This window comes from Myxocyprinus asiaticus, chromosome 3 (genome assembly GCF_019703515.2).
Source record: "Myxocyprinus asiaticus isolate MX2 ecotype Aquarium Trade chromosome 3, UBuf_Myxa_2, whole genome shotgun sequence".
In the NCBI taxonomy this organism is placed as follows: domain Eukaryota; kingdom Metazoa; phylum Chordata; class Actinopteri; order Cypriniformes; family Catostomidae; genus Myxocyprinus; species Myxocyprinus asiaticus.
Window position 1 is genome coordinate 17,797,320 of NC_059346.1, and position 20,616 is coordinate 17,817,935.

The 20,616-nt window shown below is 39.9% G+C and overlaps 1 protein-coding gene across 2 annotated transcripts; it reads left to right on the forward strand.

Annotated features, from left to right (window-relative positions):
- The first annotated feature begins 441 nt into the window (after positions 1 to 441).
- On the forward strand, positions 442 to 16,829 carry nexmifa (neurite extension and migration factor a). Of its 2 annotated transcripts, none has more exons than XM_051677699.1 (4): positions 442 to 1,043; positions 9,891 to 10,012; positions 10,250 to 13,838; positions 14,231 to 16,829. In XM_051677699.1, the coding sequence occupies exons 1-4, from the start codon at positions 988 to 990 to the stop codon at positions 14,361 to 14,363; spliced, it is 3,900 nt and encodes a 1,299-aa protein (XP_051533659.1). In that variant the 5' UTR covers positions 442 to 987; the 3' UTR covers positions 14,364 to 16,829. The 2 variants fall into 2 exon arrangements, with proteins under 2 accessions (XP_051533659.1, XP_051533666.1); XM_051677706.1 differs by having other exon boundaries at positions 442 to 912.
- The last annotated feature ends 3,787 nt before the right edge of the window (positions 16,830 to 20,616 follow it).

The window sequence follows — 20,616 nt, forward strand, 5'->3', positions numbered from 1 at the left end:
TAGAAGTCATACACATCTGGGGTGGCACGAGGGTGAGATATTTCTTTAAGTAAATGGTGATTATTAAAATTATTTAGTAGACTGTAATATAATAGAATATTCAGGTGCCTGCTTTAAGGTATAATCGTGCATGAAATGTAATTCTGAGGGTTGTCTTTTGTTCTAAATTTTATTATTGTTGCAAGAAGGCTATAATATGAAGCATTTCTCTGATTTTGTCATCCATTTACAGGTATTTCTTTATTTTAGGTAACTGCGTGTGTAATTCTAATTTGTCTATGGAAAATAAACTGAATCTGCAGTGATCGCTGGCTGGTGCTTGTAGCCCTCGAAGCCTCACTGCGCATGCGAGCGCCTATGCACCTGTTTAGCGATGCTGCGCGCTCCCGACTCCTTAGCGCGCCACCGTGCAAAATATGGGGGCGCGCTCTTTATGGCAGATCTCAGAAGAGGGGGAGCAGCAGCGCACGAGCGCGCAGTCGTTGTCAGGGACGGGGTACAGCTGGGAAAAACACATACGCACGCACACACACACACCCGTCTCTCTCTTGCACGCACATAAGGCAAAAACAAAAGCAACTCAAAGGGAGACAAGACGCTACTAATGCTGGCACCGCGGAGCAAGAGAGCGTGAGCATGCAGCGCGGAGCAGGGGCTGCAGCAGACCTTTGTTTGTTTCCTGGAAACCCTGGAGCGCGAGGGAATAAAATGGAGTGGTAGGGGCTTCGAGGCGCGAGAGGCGCGTCCACCTGCTGCTACCGGGGAGACAGTCCGGGCTCGTGAGAGAGGGGAAACATGGTGAGACCACTGCATTGAAGAGGATATAAAAAACATATGACAGCATTCCTCACGGCTGACGATCAAACGGAGTCTGAAGAGCGGGCGGGACGTGCGGCCCGGGTGTAACGGGAGGTGCGTATGTGGGCTGTACGTGTTTGTGTGCGTGATGCGGTGAGTGGGCCAGTGTGACGCGCGCCAAACGCTGCAATGGGGAGAAATGGACGAGCGAGTGTCAGCTGTCAAGATGCATCCATATTGCACAGGTGTGTGTGTGTGTGTGAAAGAGAGAGTGAAGGAGAGAGTGAAGAGGCAGAGGGAGGAATGGTTTGGTGTCCTGCAAAAGCTACGAGTAGCAGGCCATCGTTTGAGCGGACAGAAAGCACTGGTGCTCATGACGAATACGTGAGGCCAACCACACACCGTATCCACACTGACACACACAGCTCTCTCTCTCTCTCACACACACACACAGAGAGAGAGAGAGAGAGACCATCCCCCTAGGCCACAGCTATATACGCACTCGTTCACACACATAACACAAACAGTGTCACATGTTTTTATTAGGCTATGTATGTTCCGTTTTACGCATTTCAAATTTCCCCGACTATTGCTTTTAGTCGATGCGCGCGGCTCAGCATCTGCGTCCTATGCGGCATTTGGCGATGGGAAATGCAGAAGTGTAGAGCGCGTATCATAGCACACCAGGCCTTCAGTAATTAAGGGTGGACTCAAACCTGTTACACCTCTCTGAATAATGTAAATGATCTCTGTTATCCGAGATCTTTAAAGACAGCTCGGTTCTGTAAGGATACGATTTGATATCATCATGTTCAGAGAATGGTGGATCCGTCGCCCGGTTGACACCTGTCCTGGGATGCTGGAAGTTTCTTTGATGCTATCAAACTGCACAAGACACATAGTGTTATATCAGTGTGGGGACAGATGCCCAGCTTTGACCACCAAAATCAATAACACAATCAATTAATGAAAGAATCAATCAGAGTGGACGCATACGTCTGTTTGTTTTCCATACATATGTCAGCTGCAGTAAGTGTTCAACATTTTTTTACGATGGATAAAGCAGCGTAGTAATGCCGTCAATAATATACATGGGTGGATGATGGATGGATGGATGGATGGATGGAAGGATGGATAATATTTTGGTTGCTTGTCTGACAGAATGACCAGGGACAGATTGCAGCAGCCAGCAGATTTATTGATCTCTGAAAAGATCAAGCAAACTCACACCAACATGGTTTCGGGCCTCTCTCTCTCTCTCTCTCTCTCTCTCTCTCTCTCTCTCTCTCCTGTAATGCCATTGTCTGTCTCTTGGGTGGATGTTGAAGCTGAATAAATATTAATTTAGTTTTTAATAAAAGCAGTTTGCAGACTTGCCCACTGCCCTGTTCTCTCTCTCTCTCTCTCTCTCTCTCTCTCTCTCTCTCTCTCTCTCTCTCTGTCTGTCTGTCTGTCTGTCTGTCTGCAAACTCTGGCAGAATGAGCCCAGCATTGCTGTTCTCAGATCAGTCCTGGGGTTTCTCTCATACCTGTTCTGGTTTGGATACCAGAAGGAGCTAATCCTAAAGCATTAGGCCTATATAGCCATTTACAGAGCTGGAGAATGTTTAGAGTGAATAAGGAAGTGTTGCTGGAAATTGGTGTTATGGAATTATGAAACCAATTATGAAACCCCTTCTCTTGCTTTAGTATATTCTATATTTTGTTGTCTAAACATAATCTGAGATTATCTAGATATACAAATCGAGAGTTAACATTTAATATTTATGGTGGATTATGTTAATATCTTTAAGTAAGACAGTATGCTTAAAGAAACAGCTTACTGAAATAGGCTTAAGAATATGAAGGTTTAGTCAACTAAATTTAAGTAAATGTAAATTTTTAATTGGAAAAACAGGTATGTTGCCACGTTATTACTGTGATGTCAATAATTCAAAATGTTTGCACAGTAGGATAAATATGATATAACAAACAGGGGCTCAACAATAGGTTTTGTTGAAATGTGATGACTTGTGAATGTCTCAGAAGCATCAGTAATAATTGGTTAAAAATTATAAACCAATCAGTTATGTTTTGCATTGTATGCCATTGTTTATCAGCAAAAGTATATTTACGAAAATAGCTGTCATGGAGTTGCATTATAGTAGCTGTAAAATTTCCAGTGATTATTGTGAATTAAAAACATAGTCCTTTTTTTAAATAAAACTTAATATTTAAAGGGGTCGGGGGCCTGGGAAGCTCAGCAAGTAAAGATGCTGACTACCACACCTGGAGTCTCAAGTTCAAATCCAGGGCGTGCTGAGTGACTCCAGCCAGGCTTCCTAAGCAACCAATTGGCCCGGTTGCTAGGGTGGGTAGAGTCACATTGGGTTAACCTCCTCGTGGTCGCTATAATGTGGTTCTCGCTCTCGGTGGGGCGCATAGTGAGTTGTGCACAGATGCCGCGGAGAATAGCGTGAGCCTCCACATGCGCTAGGTCTCCGTGGTAAGGCACTGAACAAGCCACGTGATAAAATGCGCGGATTGACGGTCTCAGATGCAGAGGCAACTGAGATTCGTCCTCCACCACCCAGATTGAGGCGAGTCATATGCCACCATGAGGACCTAGAGTGCATTGGGAATTGGGTATGCCAAATTGGGGAGAAAAGGGGAGAAAAAAAAAATATATATTTAAAAGGGTCATGACATACTCCTTTTATTTATATATATATATATATATACACACACACACACACACACACACATTTATTATTTTCCCTAAGGTCCACTTTGTTGTTGTTGTTTTTTTTTTTTGCACCAAAACAATAATTTAATAATATATGATAACTTTCCACCCTGTCTCTGGCTCTCTGTCTGAAACTAGTGATGGGTCGTTCATGAACGATTCATTCATTTTGAACAAATCTTTTATGTGACTCAGAAGAACGAGTAGTCTCAGAGAGTGATTCGTTCATTTTGTGTTGACCACGCATGTGCATTGTGCAACCTCCGTTCGTTTGTTACGTGAAAACCACATAGGTGCTGTACAGGAAACAGAAATGATTAGTTCACCTCTTGTGTCTTTCGGTCCGAGTCGTTCGTTCTTTTGTCACGTGACAGCTGTATACGCTATGCAGTGACAAAAGAACGAATGACTCTGACAAGAAGATTCCATAGGTGAACTAATCTTTCTGTTTCTCATAATTTGTCCTTGGCTGCATTGTCAATTTTTCCTTATTGAGACTATAATCAAAGTTTGCGTAAGTAGACGTGTTGGGGGCGATTTGGCTATTGAAAATGTAACATTTTAATTTAATTCTGCTCAAATGAACGAAATGAACTAAATGACTTGAATAAAGATTCGTTCAGAGACTCAAAGATTCAAGTCAGTAAAATGATCCGATCTTCCCATCACTATCTGAAACGCTTGGTTTTGGCCCCAGCGTCTCCTTTAAACTTCAGTGTTAACTCCCACTGTTATGATTGGCTAACATCGTGCAGCCCTTCGAATACATTTGAATCTCAATCGGAACAGAATCAACAAGCTCCACAACAATAAAAACGAAATTACAGGGTTTACACATAATGCACATCCAACACATTGCATTCCTATGTATCAAACTGTTCACTCAAGCACATCAGCAACATAAACTATATATATCAAACACTTATGACATATGAAACGTTCATGAATGGAATTGGTTATTTACGGTTTTTCAGTTGGTTCCAATAGTGTTTTTAACTGCCCCATCTTTCAATAACGAGATCTTTTGCAAAGCTTGAATCATATTGTGCCTTGTTTACAAGCAATCTACACTGATATAAGCGGAAAACATAAATTCACGCTGAAATGAGCCAAACACACATACACTCAATGCTGAAATTGGCTTAACACACTTAATACAATCCAGGCACGAGGCCACGTAAGGGCCAGAGTGGCACTTGTCCACCCAATCAAAACTGCAGGAATATAAGAATAGTTTGCAAATAAAAAGAAACTGCATTTTGTCGCACACAAAATAGCTCACATGCAAGATAATCATCATATTCATGTTATAAATATAGTTAGAAAAATGTGTTTTTATTTCAAATAAAAAGTTTGATATGATTATGGTGAACTGAAATGGGTTGTGGTGCACTTCTTACCGAGTCGCTCATTTTCTCTGCACTGTGCAGCTCTCTGCAGTCATGCCTGTAAACAGATCCACTCACTGCGCTTAGCACCAAGATAATGTATCCACGCTTTGTCTCACTTAATTTATTATTATTATTATTTTACGTGAGAGTGTGGTAGATGTTTCTGTAGATGACATGGCAGGGTATGAAATTAGTGGGTAATTTTGCTCGTCATCTACCTGCAAAGACTTCTCGGAGTGACAAATGACAAGAAACGCTGTTAGACCAAAATACACGCGTTTGAAGAAGCAAACTTGATCATATTTTGGAAAACAGACGAAAGAGAAGCTGTTGATGTGTGTCTCTGATTCATTGTGTGTTTAGAGGTTTATTAGCACTCATGCATGCAGCACAAGCATGTCTCGTGGAACACGCGCATATGACGAGTTCTCACTATTTCTTCCCTGTTCGTAATCTGGGAACAATTTGCAGAAATCGTGTCGTCTATGAGAACGCTGAATATGATCTCAGACCGTCTCAGGATGCAAGGATATTGGGACAACAGGTGAATTGTCATATGTGTCATAATTCAGTAGCTACAACCTGAGAAATGGTCTTGAACAAGAAGTTTCTCTTCTGTGCTTGTCTACTCTTTAGCCTCCATTTGAATGTAACATTTCCCAACTCTGTAAGGCAGCTGAACATCTGATTCACTCGCGTTTTTCACCAGACCTTTTATTTTACTACTAATTAAAATAAATATTTTGAGACATCGCAGCAGCTCCACGAAGCCCAGAACGTAATCCAAAGGAGAGTTGTCAGATTTTAAAGATTCGATCTTTGGGGAAATCCAACACTGGGTTTCCCGATAACGTTGCAACTTAAGCCTTTACAATCATCTTAACTGACGTCGTTCGTTATTTTACGATGGAGTAACGCCTGTTTCCCAAACCAGCATGTAGATCGCTTGTTATAAAGTTGAACTTGATTCATTATGGGAGCTGTCTGGTCCAAATGTGCTGATCATTTTGCCAAATATGTCCAGGTGTTTGTCTTGTGATGAAAATAATGTGGAAATAGTAACAAACATGGAAGTTGTTTGTAACCTTGTCGAGGCGCCGAAATTTATTAACTATTACAGAATTCAATTAAATATTTACGGCTTTGTTAAAACAGGATATCAGATGTTTGCTCATCTTATAGAGATTAATGAAAGTGATGCAAGGAGTTTTATGTGTGGTAACGTTTGATTTCATGTTCATCCTCATTATACAACATGCGTGAGCATGATTATTGGGTCTGACCACCGCTTTTCAATGTGTTTAAACAGGGACAGACTTTATATTTTAAATAATACGTGTAATTATTGTGTACCTGTATAATGTTCATACATAAAGATCAAGATTTGCGTCAGCCGAGAGAGTGGTTGTGGTGGAACATGCGTGAGCATGATTATTGGGACTGACCACCGCTTTTCAGTGTGTTTAAACAGAATAAAATCCACCAACGGCATGAGATGGTGTCAATCGAGTGCTTTATTCAACACAACGCAGAGACAACCCTATTACAATTGCAACAATATGACCTATTAAGGTACATTTCTAATAATAAATGTAATAATTGTTAAAAAATAAATAATTATTGTTATTGTTATTGTACATGTAATTATGCAACTCTAATTATTAGGTAAATGAGCGAATATTGACTCACAAAGGCTGAGGAAAGGGGTGCGCTTCATTATATTCATGATGAAATTAGGCACATAATAGAGGTCCACCCTGTTTCACCGAGGTCCACCCTGTTTCACCAAGGTCCACTCATTTGGAGATTTCTGACCTCGACCCTGATATAATCCACGGTAAAACATGATGAACAAACATATTCCAATGCACGGTGAGACATGACACACACAAATATCATCCTGCACTGATGTGATCAGGAACTTTGTTAAACGTCAGTCAGTATATACTGATGTTGGGATGCTTCAACAGGGGCCAAAGCAAAGACACTGGTCTTCACAGGCATGACAATGGCATAGCCACGGGTGTGCAAATGCCACCCAAAACGTTAATTTTTATTTATTTATTGACTCTTAATAGTAGGGGTGCATTGATGTGAAGATAACAATTCAATAAATCAATAACTGAATTTAATAATTTATTATAATGTCTATTATAATACCCAATATGTTATAGAAACCATCCCAGATTACATGTGCACTCTCGCAACAACAGCAGAGCGTGAGTCTCTTTAAGCAGCACTTTAAGAACATTTTTTTTTACTCCGTTCACAATTTCTGTGTCATTTTTCATAACTACGTGCATCCATTTGAGAAAACTAAGTAATTTGTTGTTTTTTTCTTCCCCACTATATTATGCATATTATGGGATATTTGGAGAACACACCTGGACAAGTTTTATACCTTTACTTGTGATAATTATGTTCTTTATGTTTTGTAGGCCTTTTTTTGTAGACCATTAAGTTGTTTATGTTGTAACCCTGCTTTATTTATAAAGATGAGACTCTGCCTGTATTCATGGCAGATTTAAATTAAATTATTGCTTAAGTAGCTAAATATTCCTGTTAGATGATATGTGAATCACTGCATTCGTCTATTCTGCATGATGAACTGTCTTCTTACTCTCTATTTGTTAGTTTGCATCAAGTCAGACACAATGTTATCCTTTATTCATATTGGTTAAATAATTAATGTAACATCAGTATTATTTTTCTGTTTATATTTGCAGTCACATATAAACCAAAGCACCCTGTTCTCCCTAAATGCAAAGAATGTTCAGTAAAGATTTGGAATCTTACTGCTTTGCGTTATTGTGAATTTACAATTTACAATTTTGTATTCATATTATATAGGCCTGCTGTACTGCATGTTCCCAAAAAGTGCTAATTATCCCTCAATTTACATTTGTGTCTTCAGCATATTTCGTGAAATATTTCTGAATCGTTCCAAAATAATAAAATTGAATCATAACTAAAGTTCAGAATTCATAATTATAATTGAAGCCTAATATTTGGATACCATAACAGGCCAACCTAATCCATTGGTAAAAGTGGCATTAATTTAAGTAATTATAATGTTTAGCACATAGCTAAAAACAAATTTAGAGCTAAAAAGAAATTAATTTAATGGTTCTCAGTTGTACATGTAATTTTATTGTGCTTCAGTTCTTGCACTCCCTGTTTTCACTGGCACACCCAGACCCTCGTTTCAGGCTACGCCACTGTGGCGCGACATCTCACATATTCTATCGTCTGTTTACTCTGGACGAGACGTGGTTCTCCCAGCCAGAGGCAGTAATGGAGTGGAGACAAACTTTCCACTGAGTGCCAGGGGGCGAGCCAAGGGTGTGATTATGTAAAAGTAGGCATTGATGTCTCACTGTAGAGGCAGTCATGTGCTGATGTTTTCATCCCTGTGATGTCAAAAAGAATTGAAAATCCAAATGAACCATTTTTGCAGCATGGTTTAAATAAATGCCCTTTTTGAATTGAGGAAGTTTTGAGTTCTGAAACTTACAGTAAGTTTTTTATACTACAATGAACTACTACATGTAAAAAGATCAGAGAAAAAGTTAGTCTCGTCATTGTCCCCTTTAACAGGAAATATAAATATTTGTTAAAAATTCAAAAGTTCAAATGTATCATTACATAGGACTAGTAAAAATCTCAAGTAAGAATCTTTAATGTTGAGCCCTGAAAAATATATTTAATAAAATCCATCACAGTTTCACATGGAATGCCTGTTCAAGCCATGCTTAAATTTCCACTTTTGGTTTTTAAAAGTTTAATTCTAGATTAAGTGGATATAGAAAAATACTTTGTGTATTTCAAAACCCTGGGTATTGAAATACACAGAATGCTCACTCAACTCTTTTCATACCCCTCTGTAATTCATACATCTTCATTAGGTCAGTTCTGCATTCAAATGTAAATTCACCCCGTGGGAACACTGACAGCATTTGCAATGTCGTTTAGTTTATATAGCTTATATAAAAAGCTGTATGTCCTGACTTACATATGTGGCACACTACTTTGACACATGCACGCACAGCCTGGGGCGAGAGAGAGCACTCTTTCTTTTCTCTTTCACTGCTGTTATGAAGCTCTTTCATTTCTTTCACATCCTCAAGAGTTGCACTTCACACTGAAGGGCAATCAGAGGACAGAATGATGAAAACAATACAACTCACTGTAATACTGGACAGAGAGACAGAGAGAGGAAGAGGGACAAAAATCGAGGAAGTACTAGAGAGAGAAGGCTGAAGTTACAAAAGATCTTAAAATCAAATACAGTAATTTCATTGGGCCTGGGTAGCTTTGCGAGTATTGACACTGACTACCACACCTGGAGTCGCGAGTTCAAATCCAGGGTGTGCTGAGTAACTCCAGCCACGTCTCCCAAGCAACCAAATTGGCCCGGTTGCTAGGGAGGGTAGAGTCACATGGGGTAACCTCCTTGTGATCGCAATTAATGGTTCTTGCACTTAATGGGGCGCGTGGTAAGTTGTGCATGGATCGCGGAGAATAGCATGAGCCTCCACATGCTGGGAGTCTCCACGGTGTCATGCACATTGAGCCACGTGATAAGATGCGCGGATTGACGGTCTCAGAAGTGGAGGCAACTGAGACTTGTCCTCCGCCACCCGGATTGAGGTGAGTAACCGCGCCACCACGAGGACCTACTAAGTAGTGGGAATTGGGCATTCCAAATTGGGGCGAAAAGGGGATAAAAACATACAGTACATTCATAGCATGATGAATGGATACATTTTCTTGGAACTATGAAAATTTAAACTGTCAAGTATTTAAAAGTCAAGTATCTAAATATACTGCAATCTTAATGTTTGTGTGAACTATCGCTTGAAAATTTTCTTGTAAAGTGTGATTGTAGTTGTTAGTGCTGACTAAATTTTAAAGATTGCTTGGCTTCCTCTATTACCTCTTAGTGTGTGTGTGTGTGTGTGTGTGTGTTTCAACAGACTGGACAGTGGTGATTATGTTAGAGAGAGAGATATTCAGTTCAGATTGATGGATGTTCTACAGGAGTCCCGATTCTCAGGGGCAGATCACAGCCCCTGCCCAAGAGATACTAGTGAAAATGGTACAGACTTCCCCCACACCACACACAAAATGCAGGATTTTACACAAATCTTGAACTGATTATTTTCATGCAGATCATGTTCTCATGTTTTTGTGAATCTGAACCTTATTTTAAAAAAAATCATATTGCTTTCAGTGTAATGCATGTGTAATACATCTACTGTACTGTATATCTTTATATATTTACAAAGGCTTGCTTTTCATTTTAAGTATCTTTGTCTTTGCCTCTTTCTTTTAGAGCCACATGACCCCTTGGCAGATGTGTCACATGATCTAAGGCGCTGTGATGACATTGAACCTGCTGTGCTGTCCTTGCCCTCCTTTTGTGACCAGAATCAGACCACTGAAGGTCCTCTTAGCCCAGTCGATCTGCATGATGGGTCTATCTCCAACACCACCTCGCTGTCCTCTCTCTCTTCATTCTCTTCACTTTCATCCCTCTCATCTCTCTCTTCTGTGCCCTGTTCCAAACCTGTGACGCCCTGGTCTGTGCCGCAGACCTGTGACAGGTCATTGCTCTCTAACATGGACTCTAGGGGTGGAGACTGCCTTAGCTGTCTGATCCCCAAAAACCAGACAGAATCAGAATCCTGTGAGTCCGTGCTAAACTTTGCCAGCATCAACTTGCAATGCATTGGCCCCACCCCCAGCACGGGTCGCTATGGTGACCAAGTTCTATCTGATCAGCTGCTCAGTGGCCCTGCCCAGCCAAATGGAACCAATGAGGGGGCTGAGGAGGGGAGGTCAATGCAGGAGAGCGAATCAGATGAGGATCCTGCATCCAGGAGCATATATGAAGGTCTTGGTGAGGAGGCACAGGACTGGAGCTGTCTAGAGACTCTCATCAGTGAAAGCCGTATGGAGCTGTTGGACTTATGCTCCCGCAGTGAACTTGCAGTCAATCTGTTCTGTGAGGAGGACGTGGAGAATTACATATTTCAAGAGGAGGAGACAGCACTCAGTGGTGATGTCTGCTCACTCAAAATACGCTATGAGTCCTATCAGGATGGAGTACATGAGAGGAGTGAGTCTGCCCTACAAAATGAATCTCAGCTAGGTTTCTTTCCAAGCTTACCTTACAGTAGAAAGGAGGGGGCAATAGAGAAACCAGACCAACCAGCTGAGATTAAAGCGGATGACCATGTGATCCCCAATATTAGCCCAGACAGTAACTTTCTGTTTGACCTCAGTAACTCTCCGGAAGATTCCGGTGAATTCAGTGATGACAGCTCTTGCACAGGCTCCCCGGACCATGGCCTTTCCCTCCACCATGGCTGCCTGTCCCGAGAAAACTCTAGCTCCTCCAGCCAGTTAAGCTATCGCCTTCGGGCCAAGAGGAAGGTGGCCTACAGAGAAGACTACCTATATGATGTGGACTCCATAGAAAGTGAGAGAAATACAGAGAAATGTGAAAAACAGCCTGCTGGGCTCAAGAAAGAGCGTGATGACGACTGGAGCCCAAAGAAGAGGCGGCGGTCTAATCGGAAAGAGCCTCCTGTCATTATAAAATACATCATCATTAATCGTTTTAAAGGCCAGAGGCACATGAGAGTGAGGCTGGGGCGGGTTGACCCATCACCTGCTGTGGTCAGTCTGAGTCCAAATGCCCTGCTGCACTATGAGAAACTTGCACCACTAAAAGCCTACTGGCAAAAAAGAGAACAGGAACAGCAGGAGAAGAATAGATTGACAGCTACAGAAAGAACCAAACGTCTCAATGGCTGCAAAAGACCGCCAAGCACTATGCCCAAACGTAAGCACAGGATGGCCAGACTCAGAATCCAGCAGATCCATGCAGTAGAAAATTCCGTCACCAGCCAAACTATAGTTGTCCCCGCCATCAATCAGCTACAAGGGACTGAATCACTAAATAGCACAGAGAAACCAAAAGAGGACATTACCTCCATTACATACAATGTCAGGGCTAAAAGCAGAACACAGGAGAGAGAGGAAAGGAGAAAGGCAGGTAAAACAGGGAAGATAAAGAAATTCAAAAGTGAAGCAAGGCTTAGGTTGAAAAAGCTAATAGAGGCTGAGACACAGGAAGTCCCTGAAGCCTCTGAGATTGAGAAGTGCAGCCCATGTTTACCAGAAAACCTTAGTAACTCCCTAGAAGGTAATGCTGTCACAAATGAGACCTCCAGTAATGACTCTGAAAAATGCACTTTGACCCCAACTGTTCCGGGGACTGATGGAAATGCAGAACTCCTCCCAGGGGGATACCTGCAGACTCTTCTGGAAGCCTCTGAGTCATCCAGCAGTGCTAATATCACCTATTTCCATCCGGGGCTGCAGAATGCCACACTGCAGCCCGTCCAGAGCTGCGTTCTCTCTCCCCCCTCTGAATCTGAGCTCCCCCACTCTCCTCCATCTATAAACCATGGGCCACACCACACACACTATGCTGAGCCCAACCTCACTGAACTAAACCAGCCCATTTCATGGCCATCACAACCATCTGTTGAACAGCTGCCCTTCTCCCCAGATGTCCCAACCCAGACGCCTGTGATGCCATCAGGCTTTCCCACACCATTACCTGTGTTAGCAGGGGATGGCACAGCTGCGACAGGGTATGGACAAGTGTCTCTATCAGGGTGCAGGGCGTCATATGAAGAGTCTAAACCTGATGCTGATTACGGTTTGAGTCCACCTGGGTCTCGGAGCAATAACAGTTTAGGACGGCTGGTTAGCTTTAACTCCCTGGGGTCACTATCTGCCACCTCTAGCAACTACAGCTCACTCAGCCTAAGAGAGGGAGAAAGGGAGAGGGAGGAGGAGATTGGTGAGATCAACGATGGCTTCCTACCACATTGCAGCCCACGGCTCATCCTCCAGCAAAGTCTTGAAGAGGTTGCTCCACTTCGAGAGTCCACTGACCTCTTGGATATTTCCAACTTTACCCCCGATAAATTCCGCCATTCATCACTATCTGAGATGTCTCCACCAGACACACCCAACTCTTCCCCACAGCTGCTGGGAAATTGTGGGAAGGCTGGAGAATTCTCCGAGGCAGGAGAATCAAATGCACAGTGGAGCTGTGGAGTTGTCCCGCAGCTTGATCAAGATGGAACAGGAAATGCACGTCTCCTTCAAATACACCCTTTCAAAACCGACGAGGAAGAAGTGAGGCTTGGGGATCACAAAGGTTCAACGAAAAAGAGTGGTAAAAATGGACAAGGCACCAAAAAGGCCAAAACCACTAAAACATTGAAAGGAGAGAAAGTAAAGCTACCACGTCAGGGCTCTCGTTCTGTGCGGAAGATCAAAGCTTTGCTGGAGGGAAAAGTAGCCAAAAGTCGGGGAGGATCAGGGAGTGGTGCTTCATCCCCCACCCCGTCACTTGGCTTGATGGGACCTCAGGGGGAGTGGCATAACACTGGGGGACTGTCCAACGATGACCAACGAGAATTCCAGGAACCATCAAACATCCTGTCCAATATAGTGTCTGGAATGGCTGAGGTACAGCGCTTCATGAGGGCCTCCGCAGAACCTCTTTGGGGGCCTTGCCTGTCACCAGGTCAACATGCCCTCCAGAGTCAGACACTTAAGATTCTGGGTAGTGCCGCTGACCTTAAAAAAAGGGGTGGAGCCTCAGGCGGAGGTAGAGGGAAAAAAGGAGCTGGACGTGGTGGAAAAGCACTGCCTAAACTTCTCCCACCAGGCTTCTTTTCTCCTCTTGGACTGGACTGCCTCCCACTTTCACACCGTCCAGCCCACAAAAAAATGTACCGTCACAAAAGCAGCGCTAAGTTTGCCCGTGAGGAACTGTTAGCAGGAAAAAGGGACATAAAAGGAGTAGCATTGACTGCTTTGGTAGAGAAACGGAGGTAATATTTTCTCTGTGCAATGTGCCCCTTCTCTTTCTCCGTTCCCTTCCCTCGCTCCCCGCCAAAACCTCCTAAAAACCTTTCCACATTTCTGAGCTGCATGGCACCGACTTTACCCACTATTTTTTGCCTGCCCACTGGAAGGCAGGCATATCCTGCATGTCAGCCCTTCTAAACTACCTACTAGACTGACTGAGGTCGCACTGTCATGGCTGCACCCTACTCACCATTGCTGCTTTGTTGCATTTTTATCTGAAAAATATTCAGTTGTTTTTATTTATGTTTATTTTGTTTATTTCAAGAAGAAAAATGCCTTGAAAGTCTTTGGATTCTCTTTAATTATGGTGTTTATCTAAATATCTATTTCTTTTTCTTTTTGTTTTCCGTTACAGCTATAACACTGTATGTGTTAAATCAGTGTCACAGCACCATCGTTTAAACCGAGCCCAGCGCCCTGCTCTGTCTCTCACCAAATGGTTGCCTTCTGTTCAGGGGTCAAAGGTCATGTGTAGTATTCTGTGCTAAGAATTGTTTTCCCCTTGTAACTGTGCCAACCCCTCAGAACACTGGGCTTTGACATTCTAAAAGAGAGAGGAATTCTTGAACAGGATGCTCTTGTTTTCTGAGGTTCCAAAATTTACCAGTCTCAAATGAGATTTTATCATTATTGTCATTTGTTTAAAAGTTGTGAAAGGGAGGTTTATTCATCTGTTCTCCAGTGAATCTCCTCCTGCCAGTATCAAAATGCTGTTGTACACAAACATATGCACTATTTACAAAATAAGATTATATAAAATGTTTAAATGAACGTGCCAAACTATGAACAATTAATTGTACAGACATTTTTATCTACATAAGTATTTGCTGTTTTATAATGTGGCTGTGATTGAGAAGCATATGTGTGCTTAGGATGGTGGGGGGGGGGGGGCAAGTTAAGATTAGAGGCATGAAGTGAGAGATTCATGAAGATAATTGCGGGGAGGGAGTTTAAGAACCATAATGGCAAAGAAAAACAATGGTAGCTTTTCATTCTGATTAATTTCTGGATGGTAAAAGATCATTGTAGGTGTAACACAAGGTAAAAAGGAATCAATCCTGCAGATTACAAGACATTACATAAAGCATTTTAACTTGTTTACATCCCCAAGCTTCTAGTTTAGCTCAGTAGCTCTCCTATGTTCCTCTGATGAATTTTATGCCATTAAAACCAGTTTAGAACAGGACCAAATATTTTTTGAAAGTTTTTCTAATTTGTTGCTAGTGATGTGCATGCGTTTAAAAACATGATATGAAAATGTGTTGTGAATGCTGATCCCCGTATTATTACTTTCTCTGTCTCGCCTGTTTTTTCTTTCCTGATTTTAAAACCATCATTTTCCGATTGCCGTTGAAATGTTATTTGTTGTGTATATATATAAAAAAAGAAAAGATGCCAATGTGATTACCCCCATGTTCTGTTTATTTCATTTCTGCAGGATCTTGTTTTTTTCTGAATCCCCTCTTTTGAGATTATCCCAGAAGGAAGGAGGTTTCTTTTGCTCTTGCACTGACTTAGAATGTGAAACACTTCTGAGTTGGTAAACAGTACATGCAATTGATGACAGCGTTTAAGTTTAAGAACTTTTACACCTTTTTCTAGTTTAGCAGGTATTTGTACAACGCTCTACACATTGGGTTCTATTATTAGAACAACTTTTCTATGAAAAGACATTCCACAGCTGGTGGTGTGATTCACAAGTGACAAGCTCTAAAAACCTCTCGATTTTAGGGGAACAAATTAGAGCTTTCCCAGCCTCATCAAGCAAAAGACCAGGAAATATTATCCAGTAAAATATTTTAAGTTTATGTTGTCTAAGAGATTTTTTGTCCCTGCTGAGCGAATGGAGATGTAACACAGTTGGTTCATGTCCGTTGACTCAGGGAACCCAACTGCGTTAACATCTCCCATTCCCACAGCTGCCCATCTCACCAAACAAACTCAAGCCACTCTCAGTGCTGCCCCCTGCCGTGCTGTTTTAACATAACACTGCTGTTGCTAAACCTGCAGGACATCTGTGATGTCAGTGCAGGGAGATCATGTTCACATTTGTAGAACAGAGTTTAAATTATTATAGCACAAGTACCCTGCACTAACTGAAGGTGTTCATATTTTTTAAAAGTTCTAAAACATTGTTATTCCCCTATAAGTGCATCATGTGAAATTTAAACAAGCATATCAAAAACTTAATTGTGCCCTATTTATGAATGTATTGTAATGTCATGTTGGAAGTATTTTTTTTTTGTTTTAGTTTTTTTTTACACTACTTTTGCCTTTTTCTCGTCATCAAGGAAAAAAAGAAACTGTTTCTACTGCCTGGTCTGTCTTCGGCAGGTGGATTATCAATGAACCGTTGATGTAGGAAAAAAATGACCTGTATATTTTTCATTGTGCCAATTTGTAACATATTTTCTAAGTGTATATTTTTCTTAGAAAGTGATGTGAGGTCGTTCTTACTGTAGCTTCTGTTCTTTTCCCTTTTTAGCAAGTGAAAAGGTTGCTAATTGCCATGATCTTTTTATTTCTCTTATTTGTTTTTTGTTTGTTTGTTTTAAAACCAAAAATTTAAAATACTAAAAGAAAAATAATAATAAAAATAAAAAACTATTGTAAAGGAGAGAAAAGGAGAGCAAGCTCTGACTCTATATTGAGAGTTTTTGTAATTGGACCAATCTTGTTGTAAGAGTGTTGTGCTCTAGTAAAATATATATTAATTTAAAGATAAAAAAGAAACCATGAAAACAGACAGTGGAACAATTACACTAATTTGTGATCTCATTGCTGTTTTATAGATTTTCATGTAAATGATTCTAGTATTTTGTTTTGTTGTATCTGTCACAAAAGTTTAAATATTTGTGATCAAGCCTGTATGGTGACAAATGTAATATTGGTAACTTGCTGAGTTTTGTAATCATGTTTATCGAATAAATATTAATTAAAAGAGCTTTTGATCACTTTTGTCAGTACTGTCTCGTTTTTGTTTTGCAAGAAAAATTACAAATACTGATTTAATCAGACCAATGTGATTCCGTTTGCTCAAATGAGCCACCCCATGAAAAGAGGTTTTGTCATTGTTCTTGGTAAAGGTTGCTGGTTTATGCTCATCTGGTTCCAGATGTTCAATATATCTGCAAATCTGAAAGCAGATCAACCTCAAGCGGTGGTTTTGGCCAAGTTTAAAGGGATAGTTCACCCAAAAATGAAATTTCTCTCTTTTACTCACCCTCATGCTATCCCAGATGTGTATGACTTTCTTTCTTCTGCTAAACACAAACAAATATTTTTAAAAGAATATCTCAGCTCTGTAGGTCCATACAATGCAAGTGATTGATGACCAGAACTTTGAAGATCCAAAAAGCACATAAAGGCAGCATAAAAGTAATCCAATAAGCCAACCAATCAGTTTTGGGTGAGAACAGACCAAAATATAACTCATTTTTCACTCTTTTTTCAGAATGTGGAAGTAAAAGTGGACATTTATAATTAAAAAAGAAATTAAATATTGATCTGGACATACAGAGCTGGAATATTCTTTTAAAAATCTTCATTTGCGTTCTGCAGAAGAAAGTCATACACATCTGGGATGGCAGGAGGGTGAGTAAATTATGAGATTTTTCATTTTTCCGAGAACTGTCCCTTTAAGTGATAGTTAGATAACACACATGGATAAAACAGCTTCAATAGAAAGAGAACTTCCTTGCTCTGTGGAGAATAATGGTCATCACAAATATGTGTTAATATTCTCTCTGTGCATATGACACAGGATTAAAGCCTGATGACCAAACATGCACTGAAAAAATGGGTCTGATTTATTAAATGATATTATTGTTTCTCTTCTAAACTTATTTTCTTTGCTTTCGATTAATGTAATTCTCTAAAATGTGCACTCTACTAGATTGCATTATGCTGGGTGAATGTGAACCAATCAAGTATGTTCAACAACATGGGCAAGGGGATTTGTAGTTCCCAGCATGCTTTGCACGGAAATTGCCATGAGTAAAAATGTGGAAATTAAGTATTCTTTTATATATTTATGAGAAAATTGAGAAAAAGGTTTAATTGGTTTAAAAAGATGACTAAATTGTGTTTAATTTTGTTCTTTTGTTATTAAGAACCGATTCTGATATGCTGGGTTACCATTGTGTTGAAGAGTGGAACTTTTGCTTAGGTTCAGAATGGGTACACTCAAATAACCGTCACTACTTAGCATTTAACATGTTAGTGTATACTATTGCTTGTTAAACAAAATACTAGCATAACCTGACAACATTATTCAGTAATGTCACAAAAATGTTATGTAAATCAAAGCAAATGAATCACATTAGGGACATAAATAAAATTATTTGGAGGCTACTTAATTGATTCATGTGAAACCAATGTACATGATTAAATCATGTACACTCAAAGCATTTTTTTTTTCAGTGTGCGTTAGCACATAAATCAATATTATAAAGTCAAAACCACAAACACATAACACTGGCTGATGAGCTCTGATAAGGCACCTGGAGATCTTATGGGCTGCTTTAATCTGTCTGTTAAAGGGAACAAAACAGATGCTGAGGTGGGTATGTATGATCAAAGTCCACTTGACCGCCATCTGGGGAACGCTCCTTGACAGCTGTTTTCTATAGATCAGAATCAGAATCAGAATGAGCTTTATTGCCAAGTATGCTTACACATACAAGGAATTTGTCTTGGTGACGGGAGCTTCCAGTACACAACAATACTAAAACAGCAACAAGACTTTTAAAAAAGAATTAAAATTGAATAAAAAATACATCAATATTGAAAAGGAAAAAGTATATATAGAATACACAATAGACAATATATATATATGTATGTATATATATAGATCATATATATATACATACATACACACACAAATACATATACATACATACAGATAAAAGTACAGCTCCTATCTACTTGAATGGGGAAAGACTGAAATCTCCAAAATGGTTGGTCAAGATTACGATTAAAGAAAATATTTCAAATCAGCAGTACAATTTGACAACAATGGTATAATGAACTGTGCTTGTTTAGCTCAGATCACATTAAAAACTATATTTTTCAGGCTGGTCCAGCTAATGCATATGCATGTTCTCGAGCTGACAGACAGGCGATGTCTGTATCTAAAAGGTGGTTGGAAATTTTTATTTTTATTTTTATTGAATATTGATGGAGCAACCTAATTTATGTGAAAAGAAATAATAACGAATGGTTGATTTGATTAAAATTCTGTTTTAAAAAAAGATGGTGAGGGAGGCTTTTACCCCACACTTGGGGTAAAAGGCCCCTAGGGGGGTTATAGTGATATCATGTAGATATAGGGGCAATAGATATAATGCAACATTTTTCAACTAATGCAAATAATGTTGAGACAACAAGTTGCTTTTTTGAGAAACAAATTAAGATAATGCTTCCTCAAAATAAACACTTCAGAAAAGGGTGCATGATTTCCTGTTAATTTCAGACACATTTGGCATTTCATAAAATCTCAAGTCTTCAATACACAAATTCATCTCCATTGTGATTGTTTCAGTCAATGTGAGCCCACTCAGAACAAACCTACTCCCCCAAAACAATGTGTTTTATTTTGATTTTATGGGGGGCCTTTAGCCCCAGCAACAGGAGGATTTTTACCCCAAATACCATCCTTTCACTTATTGGACAGTTATTAAAAAACTTTTGATTTATTGACCTTGACCAAAATGGAAATTGACAAAAAAGTATTTTGTGTCTAAATAAATGTGATAATTTCAGGAATTTTCATTAGCTACATAATTTTGCAACATTTTAAAAAGTATTAAAAAAAATGTGATCAAATTGCCTCAAAATCAACCTTAAGACACTGCACACAAAGACCTCATGGATCAGGAAATTTATGCAGTGCATGGTGACAAACAGGTGTTTAGTGATGTGCTAATGGTAGTTTTTGTTGCTATATGGAGTTTTGGGAGAAAATCAAATCAAATGTGCTTTATACTCCGGGGGGCCTTTAGCCCCGTTGTAGCTCATCAAGTGCTCCGTTTTAGGCTAAATAGTCTCTGACTGAAGCCAAGGAGGAGCAGCTAGGTTTGGCAAGGTTTGGAAAATAAAATTTCCCTGTAAAATGGCACATGAAGACTGAAGCTGGTCTCACACTTAATCATTCCAGTCCATGTCTGCTTTGAAGGATCTATATATATTTACTCCTTTATATTCATTTTATATATAAATGTTTACTTATTACTTTACAGTTTATGTTCTTTTTCTGTTTAATGTGTGCTGTATTGTCTTCACAAGCTAGAGATAAGGAGTTGTCTCCATTTCAAGGTCTTCGACATCACAGGACTATGTTGTGAATCAGTACTTTTCCATTGTCTTTGCTTGGTATATTAACACTTGTTAAATTTGTGCTGGTCAGATGAAATAAGACACATCTAAGATTATTCAATAAACTTTACTCAGTTTTACTATCACTTTTAATCTCCTGCCTCCTGCTCTTCTGCTGCCTCTTCCTGCCTTTTGGGCTGGTAGAAGAGTTAAAATTACAAGTTGCTGACTGGTTTTGAATATCACTCAAGATATTTTGATCACAGAGAGAGCGATCTGGTTAAATGTTCTCTGTCTATGATACAAACCTGATTCTGTTAATATGTCCAGATTGTCTCTCAAAAGGTCATATGGTTAGAGTTTAGGGCCCCTTCGCACCAGATTTATTTTATTATAAACATTGTTCTAGAAATGTATTTTGTTTTT

Excerpts from the sequence above, each read along its gene's own strand:
- nexmifa (XM_051677699.1), top strand. The coding sequence starts at position 988 with ATGGGGAGAAATGGACGAGCGAGTGTCAGCTGTCAAGATGCATCCATA. Across the intron at positions 1,044-9,890 it reads GATGCATCCATATTGCACAG|ACTGGACAGTGGTGATTATG; the intron begins GTGTGTGTGTGT and ends GTGTTTCAACAG. Across the intron at positions 13,839-14,230 it reads GCTTTGGTAGAGAAACGGAG|CTATAACACTGTATGTGTTA; the intron begins GTAATATTTTCT and ends TTTCCGTTACAG.